General features: G+C 41.6%; 1 protein-coding gene across 3 annotated transcripts in view; it reads right to left on the bottom strand.

Moving 5' to 3' along the window:
* vav3 (vav guanine nucleotide exchange factor 3) overlaps positions 1-20,925 on the bottom strand; it is a 114,352-nt gene that overhangs the window by 54,116 nt on the left and 39,311 nt on the right. For all 3 annotated transcript variants that reach the window (XM_020625019.1, XM_020625020.1, XM_020625021.1), the window contains exons 3-6: positions 15,839-15,897; positions 14,867-14,932; positions 11,935-12,037; positions 8,898-8,999 (exon numbers count right to left, since the gene is read on the bottom strand). In XM_020625019.1, the coding sequence (XP_020480675.1) occupies positions 8,898-8,999; positions 11,935-12,037; positions 14,867-14,932; positions 15,839-15,897 (330 nt within the window). The remainder of the gene's footprint in view (positions 1-8,897; positions 9,000-11,934; positions 12,038-14,866; positions 14,933-15,838; positions 15,898-20,925) is intronic.

Below are 20,925 nucleotides of genomic sequence, written 5' to 3'. Positions count from 1 at the left end.
TGTTTACATCTCAAAGGAGAGGGCAAGCACAAACTAAATTCCACCATCCACTTCATACTGAAAGTCATCAACTGAGATATTCCACTGGGAAATCAGATGAAGTCCATTTTCCAGACATGAACATACACAGCAGGGAGAAAAGAAGTAACTGTGGATCAGGGTGAGAGAGTGCTGGCCTTCCTCCGTCCTGTAAAAGTTCAGGGTAAGGCAGAAAACACAACAAAAAGACTTCTCGCTTTTTGGTGCAGTCTCCTGGATGCAGTGCTCCAGTGCCATTTTCAAAACAAAAATTTCCCCTCATTTTCTTCTGGGTCCATTATACTCTACAACAAACCCGGTGACTGCCATTAGTTTCATTAATCAGTTTCAGAGTTTCTCATATTACAGGTGATGAGGAGGCCGAATTGATTTTCAGTGCTTTTACAGTACTGCACAAAATCAAACCACCCAGAGAAAGTTTGACCTACTGTATTCCAGTATGGGCTCATGTCAACTTGAATAATGAAGAATAATTTGAAGTGCAAAGAACCAGTGGTATGAAACTAATCAAATTCTTTCATTAAATAAAAATACTAATACAACACAGTAAAAATACTCTGTTAAAAGTAAAGGCCCAGCACTGAAAATGATACTTAAGTAAAACTATGTAATTATACTTGTGAAAATGTACTTTAAATATTAAAAGTATTACCTGACTATTATTCATTTTATAATTTAAATACCCATGTATTGCTGTGTGAGCAGCATTCTACTGTTGTACTTGGTTAAGGTGGAGCACTTTGTTATTTTATATAGAACTGCAAGTAATTATTTTTCTTTTGGATTCTTCTCTTGATTATTTCTGATAAGGTTGTTCATAAGTGTGCTTGGTACCAGAATACCTCAGGCCTTAGATTGATGATTGACTTTGTTGTCGTATCATCGGATCTAAGGCCGCATGTCTTGGACCCTCAGGTAAAAAGAGGAGCAGAGCTGTCAACTAATCACCACCTGGTGGTGAGTTGGGTCAGGTGGTGGGGAGGCTGCTGGACAGACCTGGGAAACCCAAATGTGTAGTGAGGGTCTGCTGGGAATGCCTGGCTGAAGCCTTTGTCCGGGATGTCTTCAACTCGCACCTCTGGGAAAATTTCTCTCTCATCCCATCTCTCAAAGTCTGAGGCCATGGTGCTCTGCCAGAAAATGGTGGACTGCTCCCTCTGTGTTGGGAGTTAGTTGCTGGAGATAAAGCATCTTGGGTTCTTGCTCATGAGCGAGAGTAAAATCAAGCATGAAACTGACGAGCAGATAGAGGTAACAACAGCAGTAATGCGACTGCTGTATCAGACCGTCATGGTGTAAAAAATAGCTGAGCTGAAAGGCAATGCTCTCATTTTACCAGTCAACCCAACTCCAACCCTCACCTATGGTCATGAGCTGTGGGCAGTGACATAAATAATAAGACAATACAATACAAGTGGCCGAAATGAGTTTCCTTCGTAGGGTGGCCGGACTTAACCTTAGAGATAGGGTGCAAAGTTCAGACATCCAGAAAGGACTCGCAGTTGAACCACTGCCACTCCACATCGAAAGGAGCCAGTTGAGGTGGTTCAGTCATCTTATCAGGATGCCTCCAGGGCACCTCCCTTCCCTCGACACCATACCAAATCTAACCAAATCTGTATACCAAACTAACATAGAAGAATTGCAAAGGAAGTCTGTTTCAAAAAATATTTCTTTAATAGCATCATTTTAACCTAGACTCCAATTTGTGACCAAAACAAAACAAAACAAAAAAAAAAATACAAACTGTGACCCATGGTTATTCTTTCGCCAAATACAACTTGAGCAAGAATAAAATTTGAACAAAAGAATTTCAGTGACTTCAAAAAAGGACAGATGAAAAGAAATCAAAAGAAAAGGAGAGTCCATTGTATTACAGTCATCCTCTAATGTGTTAACAGGGTGACAATGTTTACATATTCAGTTAGCTAAACCCTCTGTTACCTTATCATTTGTTTGTTTGGCTAATGGTCCACCAAGTACCACACTGTAGTAAAGTAGCCCAGTGGAGCGTCTGACATCTCAGCAGTAGAGATGGTCCTCTGACACCCGAGACTCCGACACGTGCACGGTAGCTCACGAAGCAACTGTACCTAACCACTGTGCCGAGGCGTGTCTTGATCACATGACTAGTGACGTTTGAAGCACTTGAGTGACGTTCAAAGCAGTTGGGTGCATTGGATCTCATACAAATCAGCTGATTGGTTCAGTTTGTCATGTGAATTACTTTTCGATATAGTGTGTATTCAGGGAGAGGATATCCCTACTTAGTGGCGTTCATTTGAATTTTTCTTTGCAGAGCAGGTTGGTTTGTTGCTGTTGTTGTCATTAGTTGTTTTGAGAGTTAGTGTTGTAGCAGATTGTGTATTTAGTGGAGAATCACTGTAGATAGAGAGATAGATCAATAGATAGCTACATAGAGAAATAGATAAATTAGTTACATAGTTAGATACAACTAGATAGATAGTTACATAGATAGTCCTAAATAACATTAGATATAGATAAGACATATACAAAGAGAGATTAACTATCTAGCTAGATATACATATCTAGATAAGTTACACAAGCACACCCTCTTTACCCAAGTACCCATGAACCTCTTTACCAATGAACCCCAAAACATACTTTGCCAAAGCCCATAATATAATCTGTATTTGCACCAGTTCCATGTGAAAATGACATCTGTCTGAATTTGTAGAGCACATCTCATGAATGTAGCAGCACCATTTAAATGTTTCATAACACAAAATACAAGTGGAGTATATAGGGTTACAATCAGACATGCCAAATAAGAAACATGGTCTTCAATATGAGTTCATGTTTATTTTATATTTTACTGTGTCAGCTTGAAACCATACAACCATGTAGTGTAGTCGAACAGGAATATGCATGGCAAACCAAATCCCAAACAATCCATGAACCAATAAATGACATGTCTCGATTGCACTTAATTTTATTGAACACTAGATGTCCTACTCGAGCACTGCGTCATTGAAGCCTTGAGTAATGAACTATTTTTGTGAGTACTGTGTCGAAGCTTCAACGAAGCCTCCATCAGCCTTCACTACTCAGCAGTAGCACCTGGATATTTTGTCTGTTTGTGTCAGGGACCAAACAGTGAGGCAAAGGACACACAGCTTTTAAAGTTCAAAAACAATGGGCATTTTATTAACCCAAAAGTAAGGAAAAATATAAATAACATCAATATCAACTAAACTAGGCCCTCAAAGAGGTCAACAGGAGATAAGGAAACTCAAAATACAGCAAACTGGACTGATACTGCAACAAAAACCATGTGACACACAGGTGAACCTATATACTGGCTACCAATAGCAGAATCAAGGAGTAGACCAAAGACACTATCAAACTAATCAACTAATAAACACTAAACAGACAGTCTGCTAGCAGCTAAATATTTTCCTTGAATGTAAAGAAATTAATATAACTTGACAAAGTTTTAACATAATCTACAAACAAACAATACCTTTCTCCCAAACTCCCCCCTTCCTTGTATTGGGCATTTGGTGCAGTTCAGGACTAGTGGGAGGTATTGATAGTTAAATTCAGCTTTGCAAAATGTGCACACTACTTTAGTTTTTTCCCAAATAGCCATCTGGTAACTTTGTGCAGTCAATCCATCCATCCATCCATTATCTACTGCTTATCCGAGTTCAGGTCACAGTGGCAGCAGGTTCAACAAGGTAGTCCGCATGTCCCTTTCCCCAGCAATGTGTTCCAGCTCAGCAAGTATGATTTCTAAATCTAAAACATTTTCTTTTCTTCTCCATAACTAGCGTGAGCACACATTAGCAGAAAGATGGGGAATCATTAGCATATAGCCACAGGAAGTAAAAATGAAAGATGCTGCATAACAGGGTTAATTTCTTTACACTTTATATTTGTTCACATTAATTCAAGACCCAAAGTTCGACAATGCACTTTTCAATTTAGCCAACATAGAGGACCTAAAATCCAAAGCAACTATTAAGATAGTTGGATTACTTGAGTCTAGTGGCTAGGATTCAGCACTCTCGCCGCTGGGGCCTGGGTTCAAGTCAGCGTTGCATCAGGAAGGGTATCCGGCGTAAAACATGCCAAATCTCAACATGCAAATGGTCAGTGTGGCGATTCGCTGAGGTGACCCCTAACGGGAAAAGCCAAAAGTGATATTCATTTGTTCACATTAATTGCCACAATTAATGCATTAAATTTCCCAACCTTAATAAGAGCTTTTGTTTGGCTCTGACTCTAAATAATGTAAATGAGATTGTGGATGTAGGATCACATTTATGTTGTAATGTTAATACAAATCTTATACTAAACAAAACAGTGTCATGGTTAGGGCCTACTTCCTGTTCCATACATTTATTTTCAAAGCATTTCCTGTTCCATGTCATCTCACCTGCCTCAGCTTTACTCTGGCCTTTGATTATCAGTCATTGCCTTCACCTGCTGCTCACTGGCTTCATGTCTCAGCCTATATATTCTCCTCACTGTCAGGTCCGCTCGGCACGACCTGCCTCTCTTCCGCCTTTGTCTCCTCTGTTCTCTCGACCTGCCTCTCTTCCACCTCTCTCTCCTCTGTTCTCTTGGCCTGTGGGATTCGAAACCTCAGCTGTGTTGCATTCGTAATTAGCGATTCGTTTGTCGGCGCACACAGCTGGGGTGCATCCCGCTGATTACGTTCCTTCTTATATAAACCTCTGGCAGACATGCCGTCATCGCCGGAGCATTAATGTAACATTACTTAGTTTATGCCAAAAATATTACGTGTTTTAGATTTCCACGCTGACAAGCTTGAGTCCTACCACAGTTCTCCCTCACCCTCCTGGTGAGGGGAACCAACCATAACACTCTCAGCTCTTTTGCTTATTTGTCATGTGGGCTTCGAAAAAGAACTGCCACAATGAAAGTCCAAACTAGTTGCAGTGGAAAACTTTGTTAAAGCAAAGTTCCATTGATTATGGGTCAGCTTGAACAGCAACATATCAGTTCAAATTAGAGTAGTAAAATATTACTATGACTTAGCAGTGTTCATCACGATGTGCTGTATGACTGGGACAGAGGAAAGTAGTATGTGTACAAACCTAAATATTGAAGTTTTCTTGTTTATTAATTTTGTCAGTAAAATAAAAACCAAAGAAGCTTGTTTTTTTTTCATTTCCCAATGTCACTCTAATTGTGAAATCTATCCATCCATTTTCTATACCGCTTTGTCCCAAACAGGGTCATGGGAATTGTGAAATCAAACAATCCTTTTATATACATAGGGAGTGAAGTTCATACCTTCAGAAGTAAACATGACTCAGTGGATGAGAGCTACTGCAACAGTGGCACCAATCTTGGAATCCAGGGCATAACGACTGATAGCTATTAAATGGCTAGACAGCACTGTAATCTGCACCTATACCAATCAACCATCCATCTATACTGCTTATTCCTGAGTAGGGTTGTCAGGGGGCTAGAGCCAATCCCAGCTGACACTGGGCGAGAGGCAGGGTCCACTCTGGACAGGTCGCCAGTCTATCACAGGGCTGACAGAGACAGACAACCACACACACTTACTCCTAGGGGAAATGTGAGTCACCAGTCAACCTAAGCTGCATGTCTTTGGACCATGGGAGGAAACCAGAGAACCCACGTAGGCACAGGGAGAACATGCAAACTCCACAGTGAAAGGCCCCAGGTCGGCCGGTGTCAGGATCGGCGTGTGATGCTGCCGAATATGTCATGGGTGAACTCTATTAAATGGCCAGACGAGGATATGTGCAACAAAACTGTCTCTTTAATAAGAGCACTAACTCTGAACAGAAAAATAAGACAAGACACAGTGTAACACAAAACGCCCTTACGGGTTGGTATAACAGTCCAAGGTCAGAGCCAGCAAACACATACATCCAAGGAATCCAAAGTTCGTAGTCCAAAAGAGAAGTCCGATAATTCATACAGGGAAGCAGTCCGAAACAAGAGGGCAAGGCAGAACAGAATTGTCAACATACACAATCCGGGTCACAACACAAAATACCAAAACCAAATAATGCTGGAAAGTGAGAGCTGGAGTCTAGAACAATCTGGGAGTGTCGTGGTGGGAGGACGCTGCCTAAATAGAGGTGAAAAACAGGTGCAAACAATAAGGAGCAGGTGAAACTAATGTGAGTGATAATGGAAGTAAAAAGACCAAAACTGTGGTGAAACAAAAACAGGAAGTAATATCAAAATAAAAGCACCACAGGCTGAAGCATAATTCATAATGTAATAGATTTAGTCTGTTATTTGAACATTTGACAGGATGTTTTATTATATTTGTAGATTTATACATTACAATTACGATACACTATATTAGATTATTGTTCATTGCCCACAATATAAGCACTGTTTATAAGCACTGTTTGCCAGAAGTGGAGTTTTAATTGCTGAAATGCCGGCCCTATTATCTAGCAAGAGAGCATAGTGCTGTGTTTCTCGCTGCTGTGTATGTTAGCCCAAGAGCTAATCCATCTGTGGCTCTCAGCAAACTCCACGACGTCATCAGCGCACTAGAGACGGCTCATCTTGATGCTGTTTTTATTGTCACCAGCGACTTTAACCAGTGCAATTTATGGACTGTACTTCTCAAATATTACCAACAAGTGAACATTCCCACCCGGGGCAAGAACACTCTGGATCACGTTTACAGTAACATACATGGTGCATACAGGGCTGCACCCCACACCCAGCTCAAATACTCGGACCACATTTCTTTATTCCTGTTTCCAACTTACACACAAAGACTGAAACAAACAAACCCTGTCACCAAACAAATTAAACTCTGGACCTCAGAGACTGAAGGCACCCTGCAGGACTGTTTTGCCCAGACACACTGGGATGTGTTTAAATCTGCAGCCACCTCAGAGGACTTTTCTGTTGGTGTACAGGATTATGCTGAGTATGTGACCGGGTACATTAGTACCTGTATTGACAACATCGTGCCCACCATATAAGTCAGGAGGTTTTCACAACCAGAAGCCCTGGATAAACAGTCAGGTATGCCACATGCTGCATGCTCACTCTCATGCATTCAGATCAGGCGATGAGACAGAGTACAAAACTGCAAAGTACAGACTGAGGAAAGCCATCACAGCGGCCAAGAGGCAGTACAGAGAGAAGCTGAATGGCTTCTATTCTACTGCTGACTTCGGACGGATGTGGCAAGGCCTGCAGCACATCACAGACTACAGGACCACCACCAGCATCATCAGCTCCACAGACAGCCTGCCGGATGACCTCAACACCTTCTACACCCGTTTTGAGACCTCCAGCCACAGCACAGAGAGGAAGCGCGCACACACATGGACCGCGCCAGGTGTCACACTATTCCCTTTCTCACCTGGAAAATGGAGACTCTTACAATCCGGATACTCTTCATTGAATACAGCTCTGTCTTCACACAGTTATCCCCCACAAACTCACCCACAAACTGTCCACAGTGGGTCTGCACCCCACCCTCTGTGACTGGCTCCTGGACTTTCTGACTGGCAGGCCCCAGACTGTCAGGATTGGCAACAGGACTTCAGCCAGCATTATCACGAACATTGGCACCCCACAGGGATGTGTCCTCAATTCCATCCTCTACACTGTTCACCCACGACTGTATCACCTCCCACAAAGACAACATCATCCTTACATTTGCGGACGACATCGCAGTGATAGGTCACATCACTGGCAGGGACAAAGCAGCCTACAGGAGGGAGGTGGCCAGTCTGGTGTCATGGTGCAAGGACAATAATCTCACCCTCAACATGGACAAGGCAAAGGAGATGACAGTGGACATGAGGAAGGAAATGAGAATACATCAGCCACTGTTCTTCCTGGGGCTTGAAGTGGAGAGAGTGAGCAGCTTCAAATAATTGGGCGTCCACATCAGTGAGGACCTCACCGGGACACATAATACCACACAGCTGGTCAAGAAGGCCCAACGGCAGCTGTACTTCCTGAGGAGGCTGAGGAGGTTTGGCATGTCGCCTAGGATCCTTTGCAACGTCTACAGCTGCATCATCGAGAGCATCTTGACCAGCTACATCACTGTCTGGTAGGGCAGCACTACTGATATGAACCGCAAGCATCTGCAGAGTGGTAAAGACTGTGGAGAAGATCACCAGGACTCCACTGCCCTCTCTGCAGAGCATTTACCACACAGGGTATAATGACTGATAGCTATTAAATGGCTGGACAGCACTGTAATCTGCACCTATACCAATCATCCATCTATCTATACTGCTTATTCCTGAGTAGGGTTGTAGGGGGGGCTGGAGCCAATCCCAACTGACACTGGGTGAGAGGCAGGGTCCACTCTGGACATCCTCAAAGACCCCAGCATGGACTGTTCATACCCCTGCCCTCTGGTCGGAGGCTCAGAAGTGTGAAATGCAGGACTTCTAGACTGAAAAGCTCTTTCTCTCCTACTGCCCTCAGACTTCTAAACAGCTGACTCAGGATCGGATCTACCTCATGTAATTCGCCTGTACTGTTTACACACTCAGTTTGCACATGCATAATTGCACACTCACTGCTGAATATTTGCACTTTTCGGCTCCTATGTAGCATATATTGTAAGGTTTCAGAATGTACCACATACTGTCAGTCTTTCTCTCATGTGATAAGTTTTTTACAGTTTGTCTTTATTGCTCAGACAACCGGTTCTTATGCTGAAACTGGAAATACTTTAGAGATTTTCATCTACTTCAACAAAAAAAACGGAGATTAAACTGAACATTTCAAATGCTTTAGTTTTAGTTTGTTGTTTAATCCACTTGTTAAGTTGCATACATTTACTGCGAATAATGTTCAGAAGTGTAGAGTATAATATTCATGTGATGTACCTTCTCTATAGACTCCAGAGTCTCAGTGTATTTCTCCTCTGTCTGTTTCATCTCTGTTAAACAGCAGCTCCTGATGTCAGTCTCCACCTGCCTGTGAAGCGCCTGGACACATGCACAAAAACAAAAATACCTGTTAACAATGTGTCAGCACCGTGGGCTGACAAACCAGTGAGTTTCCAAATAGATGTACTCAGTATAAGCGTTTGTCAGAGGCTCAAACATGCCAGCGGGTTGTCTACCAATTATGACTCTGTGTGTGAGGTACTATAATTTGTTTAATGAACAAAGCATTTATCACATAAATCATGCAATTAATATTATACATTCTTAAGGTACAAAACCCAGACCATCTGCAAGTTTCAATATAGTACATGAATATGATTTCTGTTTAATGTAGAACAAAAAAATATAAAACTGACAACGGCGCATAAGTATATGTATAGGGCATCCGTAAGATGCCACCCAGAGACGAGCTGCTGAGAGACTGAGGCAACAGCAGCCAGAGAACAAAGATCAAGTAGAAAAATGGCACGGGGTGACAAGATCCTGCAGGGACAGCTGAGGTGGCTGACACTGGGTGATAATACCAGGAGCTGGAAAAGGTTGAACTGAAAGAGGGCACTGATCATAGCAGCACAAGAACAAATCAATAGAAGCAGGGTTTACTACATTAGACAGGATCAAAGGTAGAAACTGTGCAGAGAAGTCCCAGAGACAGTCAAACATGTCGGGACCCCAGGAAGAGTAGCGGCTGTCATTACAGCTAATGGGGATCCTATTTATAAAATCTAATCAAACAAACACACACTGGCAGGGTGCCAAAGGCATACAGCAACGGCCTACCCAAAACAGCACTACTAAGTATCTGGCATTGTGTACAGGACCATCTGCGCTGACTATGGCACAAACCCTCCCAAGTCCAGATGGGAAAAGCCTCAGAAAGTTGTGAAGAATGACAGGACAAAAATCCTGAGGGATTTCCAAATCCAGACAGACAAGTCCTGACTAATCAACCAGACACTGTGATGGCAGACAGGCAACAGAAGGCAGTAGCAGTGATAGATATAACAGTCCTAAATAACAGCAACATCAGGAAGGAGTATGAGAAAATGGAGAAGAACCAGGGCCTGAAAGGATGTGGAAGGTGAAACCCAAAGTGATGGGGAAGACACACCCACGGTGTGGGAATTGTCTAAAATCTAGATCTTCAGGTCTATTCACATTGATTAAAAAGGTTTATAACTTAAAGTTCTTTTAACCTTATAAAACCATTTGTATTACATTTAATATGTGAGTTTCTGAGCAAAAAAAAAAAAATCGCCAAAAATGCCCCATGTATCAAATGTGATACAAAAAAATGAAAATAAACAAAATAATATGGCACATTTATTCCTATATGCCTGGACTGTCTATGCATAAATGGCAAATAAAAATCCTGAATCCTGAATCTTCTTTTGGATTTTGGTAAAATTTTGTTTAATAAACATCTCAGTTCCAAAATATTAGAATGTTCTGGCTATTTTTTGATGTGTCAGGCTTTACAGGGATAAAATGTCTGGTATCAGTGCTATACATATATCTCAAAAGGAAAATGAATAAATGCATTTCCTAAAATATTTAATTGTTTTCTTTGCTAGCGACTCCAATACATCATGCATTTTGTCACATTCAGCAAAAACTCCCTCACATTCCTCTTTCTGGCCTTTTATTGTGTGTGCTCCACAAATCCCAGGCAGTTGTGTGCCACCTTAGCTCTGTAATAGGCAAGAAATGGATCGGAGCTGGGCCCCGCTGATTTCAGCCAGTCAGCAAAAGGAGTGCTCTCGCTCATGCACAACATGGCGGTGGGGGTAGCAGTAAGCTAGAGTCTGGAAATTCACAACATCACTGCACAGCCTAAAGGCAAGGCGAGTTTATTTATATAGCACATTTTCATACACAAAGGCAAGTCAAAGTGTAAAGAAACAGTTACAGCCTACGTGGCTGAAGAACTGAGGAGCTGAAAGACAGAAGCACGAGGTCGGGGACCCATGTAAACATAGGTGCTGCTTTCAAAAGATGGAGAGAGCCAGGACGAGTGATGAGGATGACGCACAGGGTGGACAGCTGGGTGTATTGTATTATATATACACCGCTGAAAACCATTATGGTAATTATGATGTGGTTCAGTTACAGTGGTGGAAAGTTAAGTACATTTACTCAAGTACTGTACCCAAATAGAATTTTGAGGTATCTGTACTTGAGTATTTTCATTTTTTTGTTCATACTTTGATGTCACTACATTTTAGAGGCAAATATTATACTACATTTATTGTATAACTTTAGTTACTAGTTACTTTTCAGAGCCAAATTAATACAAAACACATAATTATAAGACCTCATCTGTGACCTGATCTGTGGTGGAAAATTCACAAGCTACCCAGCAGTAATTCAAATTAAATGCATATAAGCTAGTTAAAACTAACCTCCACAGGAATGTGATATGTGCCATTCTGCATAATGAGTACTTTTACTTTAAAACTCCAAATCTGAAGTGAGTGTTTATTTTAAATAAAGAATAAAATTGATGAGGTGTCGCATCAAATAATGTGCTGCTGTACTGTTTTCAGTGTAATACAGGACACAGGTGATTTACACATCACTGTTTTCAGTTTTAATTTAGATTTTACATACTGTACCAACTTTTTCTGATTTGGAGTGGTAGTACTTTAAGTATGTTTTGATGCTAATACTTTTATACTTAAGTAACACTGTGAATGAAGGACTTTCAGTTGTAGCAAAGTATTTTTATACAGTTGTATTGCTACTTTTACTGAAGTAAAGGATCTGAGTACATCTTCCACCACTGTTCAGTTAGGTTGGGCAATCTCTGTGGTAACGTCACATAAGAATACATTATTATTATGAAACCCTAACTGAAACAACTTGTATAGATGCTGATCAAAATGTAGACATTGTTTTGCTAGAATGGCTGACTACACCTTTAACTTAGATGGTGACTCCATTTTGTGAGTGAAGTTAAAGACAGGAGACTGACCAGAGAAGGCATAGCTTCTGTCTTCATCAGGTCCTCATAGATCTCGTCACCATCTTCATCATCATACACGCAGTCATAGAGATCCTCCTCATCCTCCACCTCACTGCAGCGCACAGAATATGGCAGTGATATTAGATTAGTTTCACAATGAGTGGGTAACCACAGCCACATAAAAGGTTCACACAAAACACAGAGTTCTAGTTTAACAGATGTGGATTGTAAAGCTACACTACAAGTCTTGTTAGTCACACAAGCAAAGACCTTTATGTGTGAGACCATGCTGTAGGTGTGGTTTGAATGCTCACATCAGAGCAATTTACTGCACCTTAGCAACTAACATGTGTGTTAGTTGCTAACATTTTATATGTTTTCCTTGGAACCAAATGTCATCAGGTAGAAAGGAACATACAGGAAGAGTTCTCTAAAGAAATACTGTATCTACACCGAGGCTGTAAAGGATTGTGGATGTGTGAGTGCATGTGTTTATTAGGGTGAAGGTGAGAAGGCTGAGGTGAGGAAGGAGGGTTAAACACTGGGCCTCATTCAAAAACCAGTAGTAAGAAAAGATTTGTTGTTCAACAGCACATACGAGATATTTAAGATGGTTTGCAGCATTCACCATATGATACCCAACAATGTGCATGAGGAATAAATCAGGAACTAATGAATGACACAGATCATTTCTGACAAGTACTTACCTAACAACATCTCTGTATTAAATAATGATTAGTTGTGACAGAACCAACCGGGAGATAATATATCAGTGAATCATTATCTAATGATTAGTTCATAATTATGGCTATGTCACACACACCCCCACTTTCTTGATGACTCTTTTTTGATTACACTTTTGGGCACAAAATAGTAAGTACTCATTCATTATTCATTACCTAAACATGTTACCTAAACTTAAATACTCATACTGACACTGAGTATTTAGACTATGAAGTGGTCCCTCTAATTCCTCTGCAATTATGTGAGACCCCCTCACTTCTCCATTACCTGTACAATTTGTGTCCTCCTCAGGCAGCGATACATTCTGTCAATATTTACTCAGTAGTCCCTCATTACTTCATGGTTACCTCATCTTTGCATGCCCTTTATCAACTAAAGTGAAGCATAGTACTGAGTAATTACCGTCACATCTGTAACATGAATTATCTCATATCCACATCTTAAGTTGTGGTCATAACACAGTATTGCATGACCATTCATTAACTAAACCGCTCACAAAAAACTAAAAGGAACACTTGATCATCACAACAGAACACCAAGTCAGATAAACCTCAGGAATATCAATACGTTCATTTAGGAAGCACATGTGATTGTGAATTAGCCCAATTAGGTTGCAAGAAGTTTGGCTGTGTCTCCCAGCACAGTCTCAAGAGCGTGGAGGAGATATAAGGAGCCATTACACCAGGAGAGCTGGACAGGGTTGTAGAAGGGCAACAACCTAGCAGCAGGCCTGGTATCTGCTGTTCTGTGCAAGGAGGAACAGGAGGAGCACTGCAAGAGCCCTACAACATGACCTCCAGCAGTCCCTGGTGTGCATGTTTCTGACCAAACAGACTCCCTGTGTGGGGAATATCAGGAGGGTTCGGAATATTAGTGACAGTAGAAAACAAAGGTTTGCTGCAGCCTTCACTATACTTAATTAAGTTGCTGTAATAACAAGATCTGGCTCGTTGAGAGAGTTTTTATAGAAGTGGGCAGGCTCACTATACCTATCTCAACATCTCTGATGTGCATTGGAGCCTTATATTGTTGTGACATTTGAGATAATATTTTTTCGCATTACAAAAAGGCATGGAATGTTGTTGGGAAGTTTTGGATGATGGCACATTAATGCTAAAAGATACAAATGTATGGTCTGATATGGGCAGATCTGGTGCAGCACAGTGAGAAGGTCCAGCAACAGATTAGGTCAAGAGTGTGACATTTAGAGTGAGTTGGAAAATCGACAAATTATTGAAGACCAAAGCTGTCGAGGCAATGCATCAAGTCCCGTCCTGTGAACACATTGTTGGCATTATCCATATGAATATTAAAATCACCTAGTAAAATGACATTAGATGATAAAGTACATGGAGAAGTTAAAACACTGAAAAATGAAGTTAAAAAATTGTTCTTATTTTTTGGTGGTCAATAATTAAAGTATTGTTGGTGTTGACTCACTAATTTGTATGGCAACAGACACAAATGAAGCATGAGTCGGGAGGGATTGCCCTCACCTTTGATAAAGCTTATAGTTAGGACTGGATCAGGTGGCCCTGTGCCTTCCCTTAGTTATGCTGCTATAGGCCTAGACTGCTGGGGGGAGGGGCATGATGTTCTGAGTTTCTCTCCTCTCTTCCCCTCTCTCTCTGTGCTTCTATATGCCACCATTACACATCACTAACTTTGTGTCTCCTCTCTCCTGTAGTGTGCCCCTTCTCTCTCTCCCTGTACCTTTCTGCAAGTTCTGCAGCCCGGGTTCTGGAGTTCTACGTCTCTGATGAGCAGTCACCAGCCACATCAACCTGACCAGTGTTTGATTGTTTGCTGTGTCTTGTTGCTTTTCTTTCTTCTCTCTCTCTTCTATCCACTCACCCCAACCGGTAGAGGCAGAAGGCTGCCCACCAAGAGCCGGGGTCTGTCGGAGGTTTCTTCCATTAAAAGGAGTTTTTCCTCCCCACTGTCACCAAGTGCTTGCTCAAGGGGATTTGTTGGGTTTCCCCTCTGTAATAATAGTGATAACAGTAAGATCTCAACCTTAGTTTGTAAAGTGTCCTGAGATAACTTTGGTTGTGATTTGGCACTATACAAATAAAATTTGATTTGATTTGATTTTGACTTTAACAAATGCCTTTTAAATATTTTTTAATTAAAATCTGTAGGAGTGGAGTAAAAGCAGAAATAAAAGAAAAGACAAAATGACCAAGAGGAGACATACTCAATGAGATCCTCCAGGTGGTTGTAGATTCCATCATCTTCAACACTCTCCTCTGTTGGAAAGGGTCTTTAAAGGGGACAGAGAAAATATTCAGTGTATATGCCCTGCTGTAGCATGTCTACTATAGTGTAGTGAAAACACTTTGCCATATTGCAGTGGTGGAAGAAGTCAAATCCTTTACTTAAGTAAAAGTACCAACACTATAGCAGTACAAAATGTATTCAATGACCAAGAAAAGTAAAGTTAAAGTCTCAACAAAGTAGATGACCCCTGTGACTGATCACACAGTACATGACATTATCAGCTTGTTAAATGAAGACATCTGTACGCAAGTAGCATTTAGCTTTGTAGCTGGTGAAGCTGCAGATTTAACGACTTTACATAAATGTGAAGTTGACAAATGATAAATCTGATGCTTCACAAGATGATTAATGCACAAAATGATTACTTTTGTATTTTTCTTGAATCTTTGCTTTTCACGAAATACTGGATGATTTGACCTCTTTTGGCCTCAAACACTTGCTTAAATGAAACCATGTAAACAGTTTAGGGAGAAAATGTCTCTGGTGAAAATGCTAACAACTCAGAGACATCCAGAACCTGTGGTGGTACAGTAGACTGTCTTAATGTCTTGTACTGTATTTTTATCACATGTTCATGTAAATTTTTAATTTAAGAAGTAGTTAAGTCATAACTACAACTATTCTATAAATGTAGTGCAGTTAAAATATAATAATAATATAAAGTTTCTCTCTGAAATGTAATGACGTATAAGTATATAGTTGCATAAACTGGAAGTACTCGAGTATGATCAGGTAGCTAAATACTGTAGTTAAGTACAATACATGAGTAAATGTACTACTGTTACAGTGTCACATGGTTTTATATATCAGTGTGTATAAAATATCATAATCTCCACATTGTTTAATGTCTTAAAAGATGAAGTATTTTACTGTACTTCATGTAGCATACCTGATTCCAGTCTGTTGCACAATCACTGTGTGGGAAAGTTTAGATAATGTGTCCATAACCTGCAACAGAAATAAGTGTGTGTTATTTTACCTGTGTCATTTACATTAAGAAAACATACAGCCTGCAGCAGATGGGTTTGTGGTGCTGCTTTTCTAGGAGGAGGCACATGAGGGCAGCATTCTCCAACACTCCAGCATGACTGCTGACACATGCTGGAACTGGGCTGTTTGTTTGTGCACAGTAACACACACACAGAGGTCATTAAGTTGCACAAGCCAATCTGTATCACCATATATACTTCTAAAATGAATTATCATAACAGTATTGATTTAGTGTTTTCACACCTGCAGAGAACTGCTCTAAAATCATAACACACACTCACATATATTGATGATGATGATATTGCAAATATCATTGCAGCCCTAAAGGCTGCATCCCGAGCCCTCAGATGATATTGCAAATATCTCTAGTGTTGCTGAAGTGTCCAAATATTTTTTTGCTGTATTGTTTTGCCTCCCTGATTCCACAGGATAGGCTGGCTCTTGCTGTTGCTAGGCCTGCGGCGTCGCCGGCCCTAAAGGCTACATCCCGAGCCCTAAGGAGTCTGGGAACCTCACCATGGCTTCTGGTTGGCACGAACACTGATATTTTTGCAGTATGTGACATCATCAATGCACTTTGTGATGTATGCTGTGATGGCCTCAGTGTATTCCTCTATGTGTGATTATTGTGAGTGGATGCTTGTTTGAAAATGTCCCAGTCTGTAGTGTCAAAACAGTCCTTCAGAGCAGATGAAGCCCCCTCTGGCTTTTTTTTTTTTGGAACTGAGATGTTTATTAAACCTTTTAACAAAATCCAAAAGAAAATTCAAGATTCAAGATTTTTATTTGCCATTTATGCATTGACAGACAGTCCAGGATTATAGGAATAAATTTGCCATACTATTTTGTTTATTTAAACATTTTTTTGTATCACATTTGATATACGGGGCATTTTTGGCGATTTTTTTTTTGCTCAGAAACTCGTGTAGCAAATCTGATAGAAATGGTTTTATAGGGTTGGTGGTGATCTTGCTTGTGCTTGTGGGTTGTGTTTTTAATATATATTGTTTATTGCCATGTACAGCACTTTGGTCCACCTTGGTTGTTTTAGTGCTTTATAAATAAAGTTGGTATGGTTAAGAAAAAAAATGCATTAATATCCTCTGCATTTAATTTGAAACTGGTTATAGAGGGACTTATCAGAGTTGCAGTTAATGTCATTGGTCTCCATTATGTATTGATCACATTCACACAAATGTTCCAGAATTGTGTTCAAATATTGTTTATATTCCAACTTGCTATAGTGATCATAATTTTGTTGATTTAAGATGAATCTGCATAGAGTTATCCATCCATTATCTATGCTGCTTATCCTAGCTGACACTGGGTGAGAGGTGGGGTCCACCCTGGATAGGTTGCCAGTCTGTCACTAGACTGACACGTAGACAGACAACCACACATACTCACTCCTATGGGCAGTTTAGAGTTACCAGTCAACCTAAGATGCATGTCTTTGGACTGCAGGAAGAAGCTGGAGAGAACCCACGCAGGCACATGGAGAACATGCAGAGTCTGCACAAAAAGGCACCGGGTCGGCCAGGGCTCGAACCCAAAACCTTCTTGCTGTGAGGCTGCACTATGCCGCCACTGTGCTGCCCTGCCTAAAACTACATATAACATAATTTTTCACAGGTCAAAGAGAGATGAGCTGTTAAAAACAGTTATGCACCATTATTATGAAATTATTAAATCTTTAACGTCTGAAGGAGACACTGGTAAGTTAAAATGCCCACTTGAATGGGCCATGTATTTGAGTTTAACTAAAGCAGTCTTTCCACTATAGGAATTTTCTGAAACATGTTGAGTCAAGTAATGTTCATCATAGTTTCTGGGTTTATTTCAACTCCAGTGCACCCACTCTGAAGGGAGATACATTTTGGCATCCCTCAGGAGGTGGTACTAAGATCAAGTTCCAGGAACTTGAGGGGGGAGGGGGTGCATGCAGGCAGAGCAGTTGCCGGTAACTCTTTAAACTTCCCGCCTTCACACCTCAGCCATTAGCATAAAAAGCACAGTGTGTAAAGAGGCACTTATACTGATTTAGAGGGAAAATGGGGACTTCATTTATTGGTTTAGAGGCAAAACAGGGTCCTCAGTAAGTGGACCATGGGCAAAGCAGTGACAACGTGGCATTTCTGCAGTCTCTGTTACTGGCTGATTGTTGCACTGTAGAGTAATCCCTTGCATTGTCTGCTCTCCCTCTGCTCAGCTGGCTGCCTGTGTGAGAGAGCAGTGGCCCCTCCCTCCTCTAAACAGAGACTAACATGGAAAAAAATACAGTGGAAAAATAAAGCAGGACGGTCCGCATCAACACGGGAGGTTAAACTGGGCAAAGTACGGGATATACTACTCAATGGTACACAACAAAACTCACCAGATGCAAAACAAACAATAATACCAATATAAGCTCAAGGAAGCTGAGAGTTAGGGTAAGAAAACAAGGAGAATTCTGAGCCGTGGGGCAGAACTCTACCTTGCTGGTTATTCACACTGAAACTGAAGGAAGCTGTGGATGATGCAAATTATTTTAATGAATGCTATAGTGATAAAAAAATGAAAATGAAGTCTAATACAGTTAATAGAGATCCTTCTTTACTGTTCTCTCACACAAAATGCCATAACTAGGAACAAGTACTGTTCATTTGAATTTTTCACAACTGGTACTGAGAAAGTAAATATGGTAAAGCCACTGACGATAACTCATCAAAAAACCATTAAGGTTTCACTGTATTACAGTATTACACAGTAACTATTATTATCAGCTACAACAAAATTAGTAAATCGGTCAGATAATTATTAGACAATGTGTTGAATCAAATGTGTTAGTAATGCAATTTAGTAAGATTCAAAGTCTGCTCTAGTCTGCTCTGTTTCAAGCTTAGCAGTAAGCCACGACACCAATTGTTTTCCTGTATTAATCTTGTGTTGGAATACCATGTCTGAATAAATAAGTGAATGTTTTAGCTACACACCACGTTCACCTGTGTAAGGGGGTGGCCCAAAACTGATAGATGTATTAGGTTCTGTGTTTCCAGGAGCTCCTCTCTCCAGCAGCCAGAGTGTGTGTGTCTCTGGAGGAAGGAACAACCCGGGTTGGGTTCTGTAATTTTTATTTGTGGCTTTAAAAATAAATCAGCACTAAAATGCAGAAAGACGGACTCCTTCGTTATTCAGATCTGTCCAGAACTGGGGTATTACACAACTCTCAAAGAAATGAACACAGGGGGGTCTTTTGTTATTGCCAGTGTCTGTGCTAGTTAGTTGAGCTGGATTGAATAAGCAGTTAGAAACATGATTTAAAAAATGGCATAACTATGTTAGTTTACATTTTAGCACCAGTGGTAGAGGACGCATTCACATCCTTAAGTTCTAATACCACACTCTAAAAGTAGTCTGCTCTGTTACAAGTACAAGTCCTGCATTGGAAGTATTAAAAGTAGAGGGTATTCAGTGCAGAAAAATGTTCTACTATACTGTTATACTATTATATTTTATGTCGTTACGTTACTGGCCTGTCACTCATGCACTGATGTAAAGCAGGACGTGACTGTTGTGGCTGGCTGAGCTGCAGCTCTGTTGAAGTAGTTTGGATCTGAGTGTGGCCACTGATTATTTTCGTTAAGGATCAATCTGCTGAATTTTTTTCTCCATTTATCAACTGACTGGTCTGTACAACCTCTGACAGTGAAAAAAATAATGATAATCTAAACGACTGTCATAGTTGATTTACTATATGTGTGCGACAGCGCAGCCAGACTAATCCTGTGTGTGCCTTCGCTCACACACTCACACTCACACACACACACACACACACTCTGTGAGAGGTATGCGTGTGTTTGTGGGGTCAGATCGAGATCAGTGTGAGTTTTTTTTTAAGTTAGAGGTTAGCGAAGAAAAAGATAATGTGGAAAATTATGACCAATGCTTACTGTATATGCTCACACATTTTATTGTTTGGAATTAAAGTTCCCCTCCTTGAACCGCCACCTTATTGTGGTGGAGGGGTTTGAGTACCCGAGTGATCCTAGGAGCTATGTTGTCGGGGGCTATATGTCCCTGGTAGGGTCTCCCAAGGCAAACAGGTCCTGGGTGACGGGTCAGACTAAGAGTGGTTCAAAAGCCCTTTATGAATAGATTAAAATCAAGGACCGTGACGTCGCCCGGCATGGTGCAGCCGGGGCCCCACCCTGGAGCCAGGCCCGGGGTTGGGGCTCGAATGCGAACGCCTGGTGGCCGGGCCTCCCCTCATGGGGCCCGGCCGGGCTTAGCCCGAAAGAGCGACGTGGGGACGTCCTCCCGTGGGCCCACCACCTGCAGGAGGATCCGTAAGGGGCCGGTGCATTGCTCATAGCTCCCCAGCTTAGCCGCCATGTGTTGGAGTTTACCCCGGTGAACGAGAGGGTCGCTTCCCTGCGCCTTCGGGTCAGGGATAGGTCTCTCACTGCCGTTTGTACCTACGGGTCGAATGGCAGTGTAGAGTACACGGCCTTCTTGGAGTCCCTGGGAGGGGTGCTAGAAAAGGCCCCGACTGGGGACTCCATTGTTCTACTGGGGGACTTCAACGCCCACGTGGGCAGCGACAGTGACACCTGGAGGGGCGTGAATGGGAGGAACGGTCCCCCTGAACTGACGGGTACTTGGTGTTTTGTTATTGAACTTCTGTGCTAGCCACAGTTTGTCCATAACGAACACCAGTTCAAGCATAAGGGTGTCCATCAGTGCACATGACACCAGGACACCCTAGGCCGGAGGTCGATGATCGACTTTGTGGTTGTTTCATCTGAACTCCGGCCGTATGTCTTGGACACTCGGGTGAAGAGAGGGGCGGAGCTGTCAACTGATCACCACCTGGTGGTGAGCTGGATCCGATAGCGGGGGAGGAAGCTGGACAGGCTCAGCAGACCCAAACATATTGTGAGGGTCTGTTGGGAACGTTTGGCAGAACCCACTGTCCGAGAGATCTTCAATTCACACCTCCGGCAGAGC

The sequence above is a fragment of the Monopterus albus genome, unplaced genomic scaffold (assembly GCF_001952655.1).
Source record: "Monopterus albus unplaced genomic scaffold, M_albus_1.0 scaffold343.1, whole genome shotgun sequence".
Lineage (NCBI taxonomy): Eukaryota > Metazoa > Chordata > Actinopteri > Synbranchiformes > Synbranchidae > Monopterus > Monopterus albus.
This window is presented reverse-complemented; position numbering and strand designations above follow the sequence as displayed.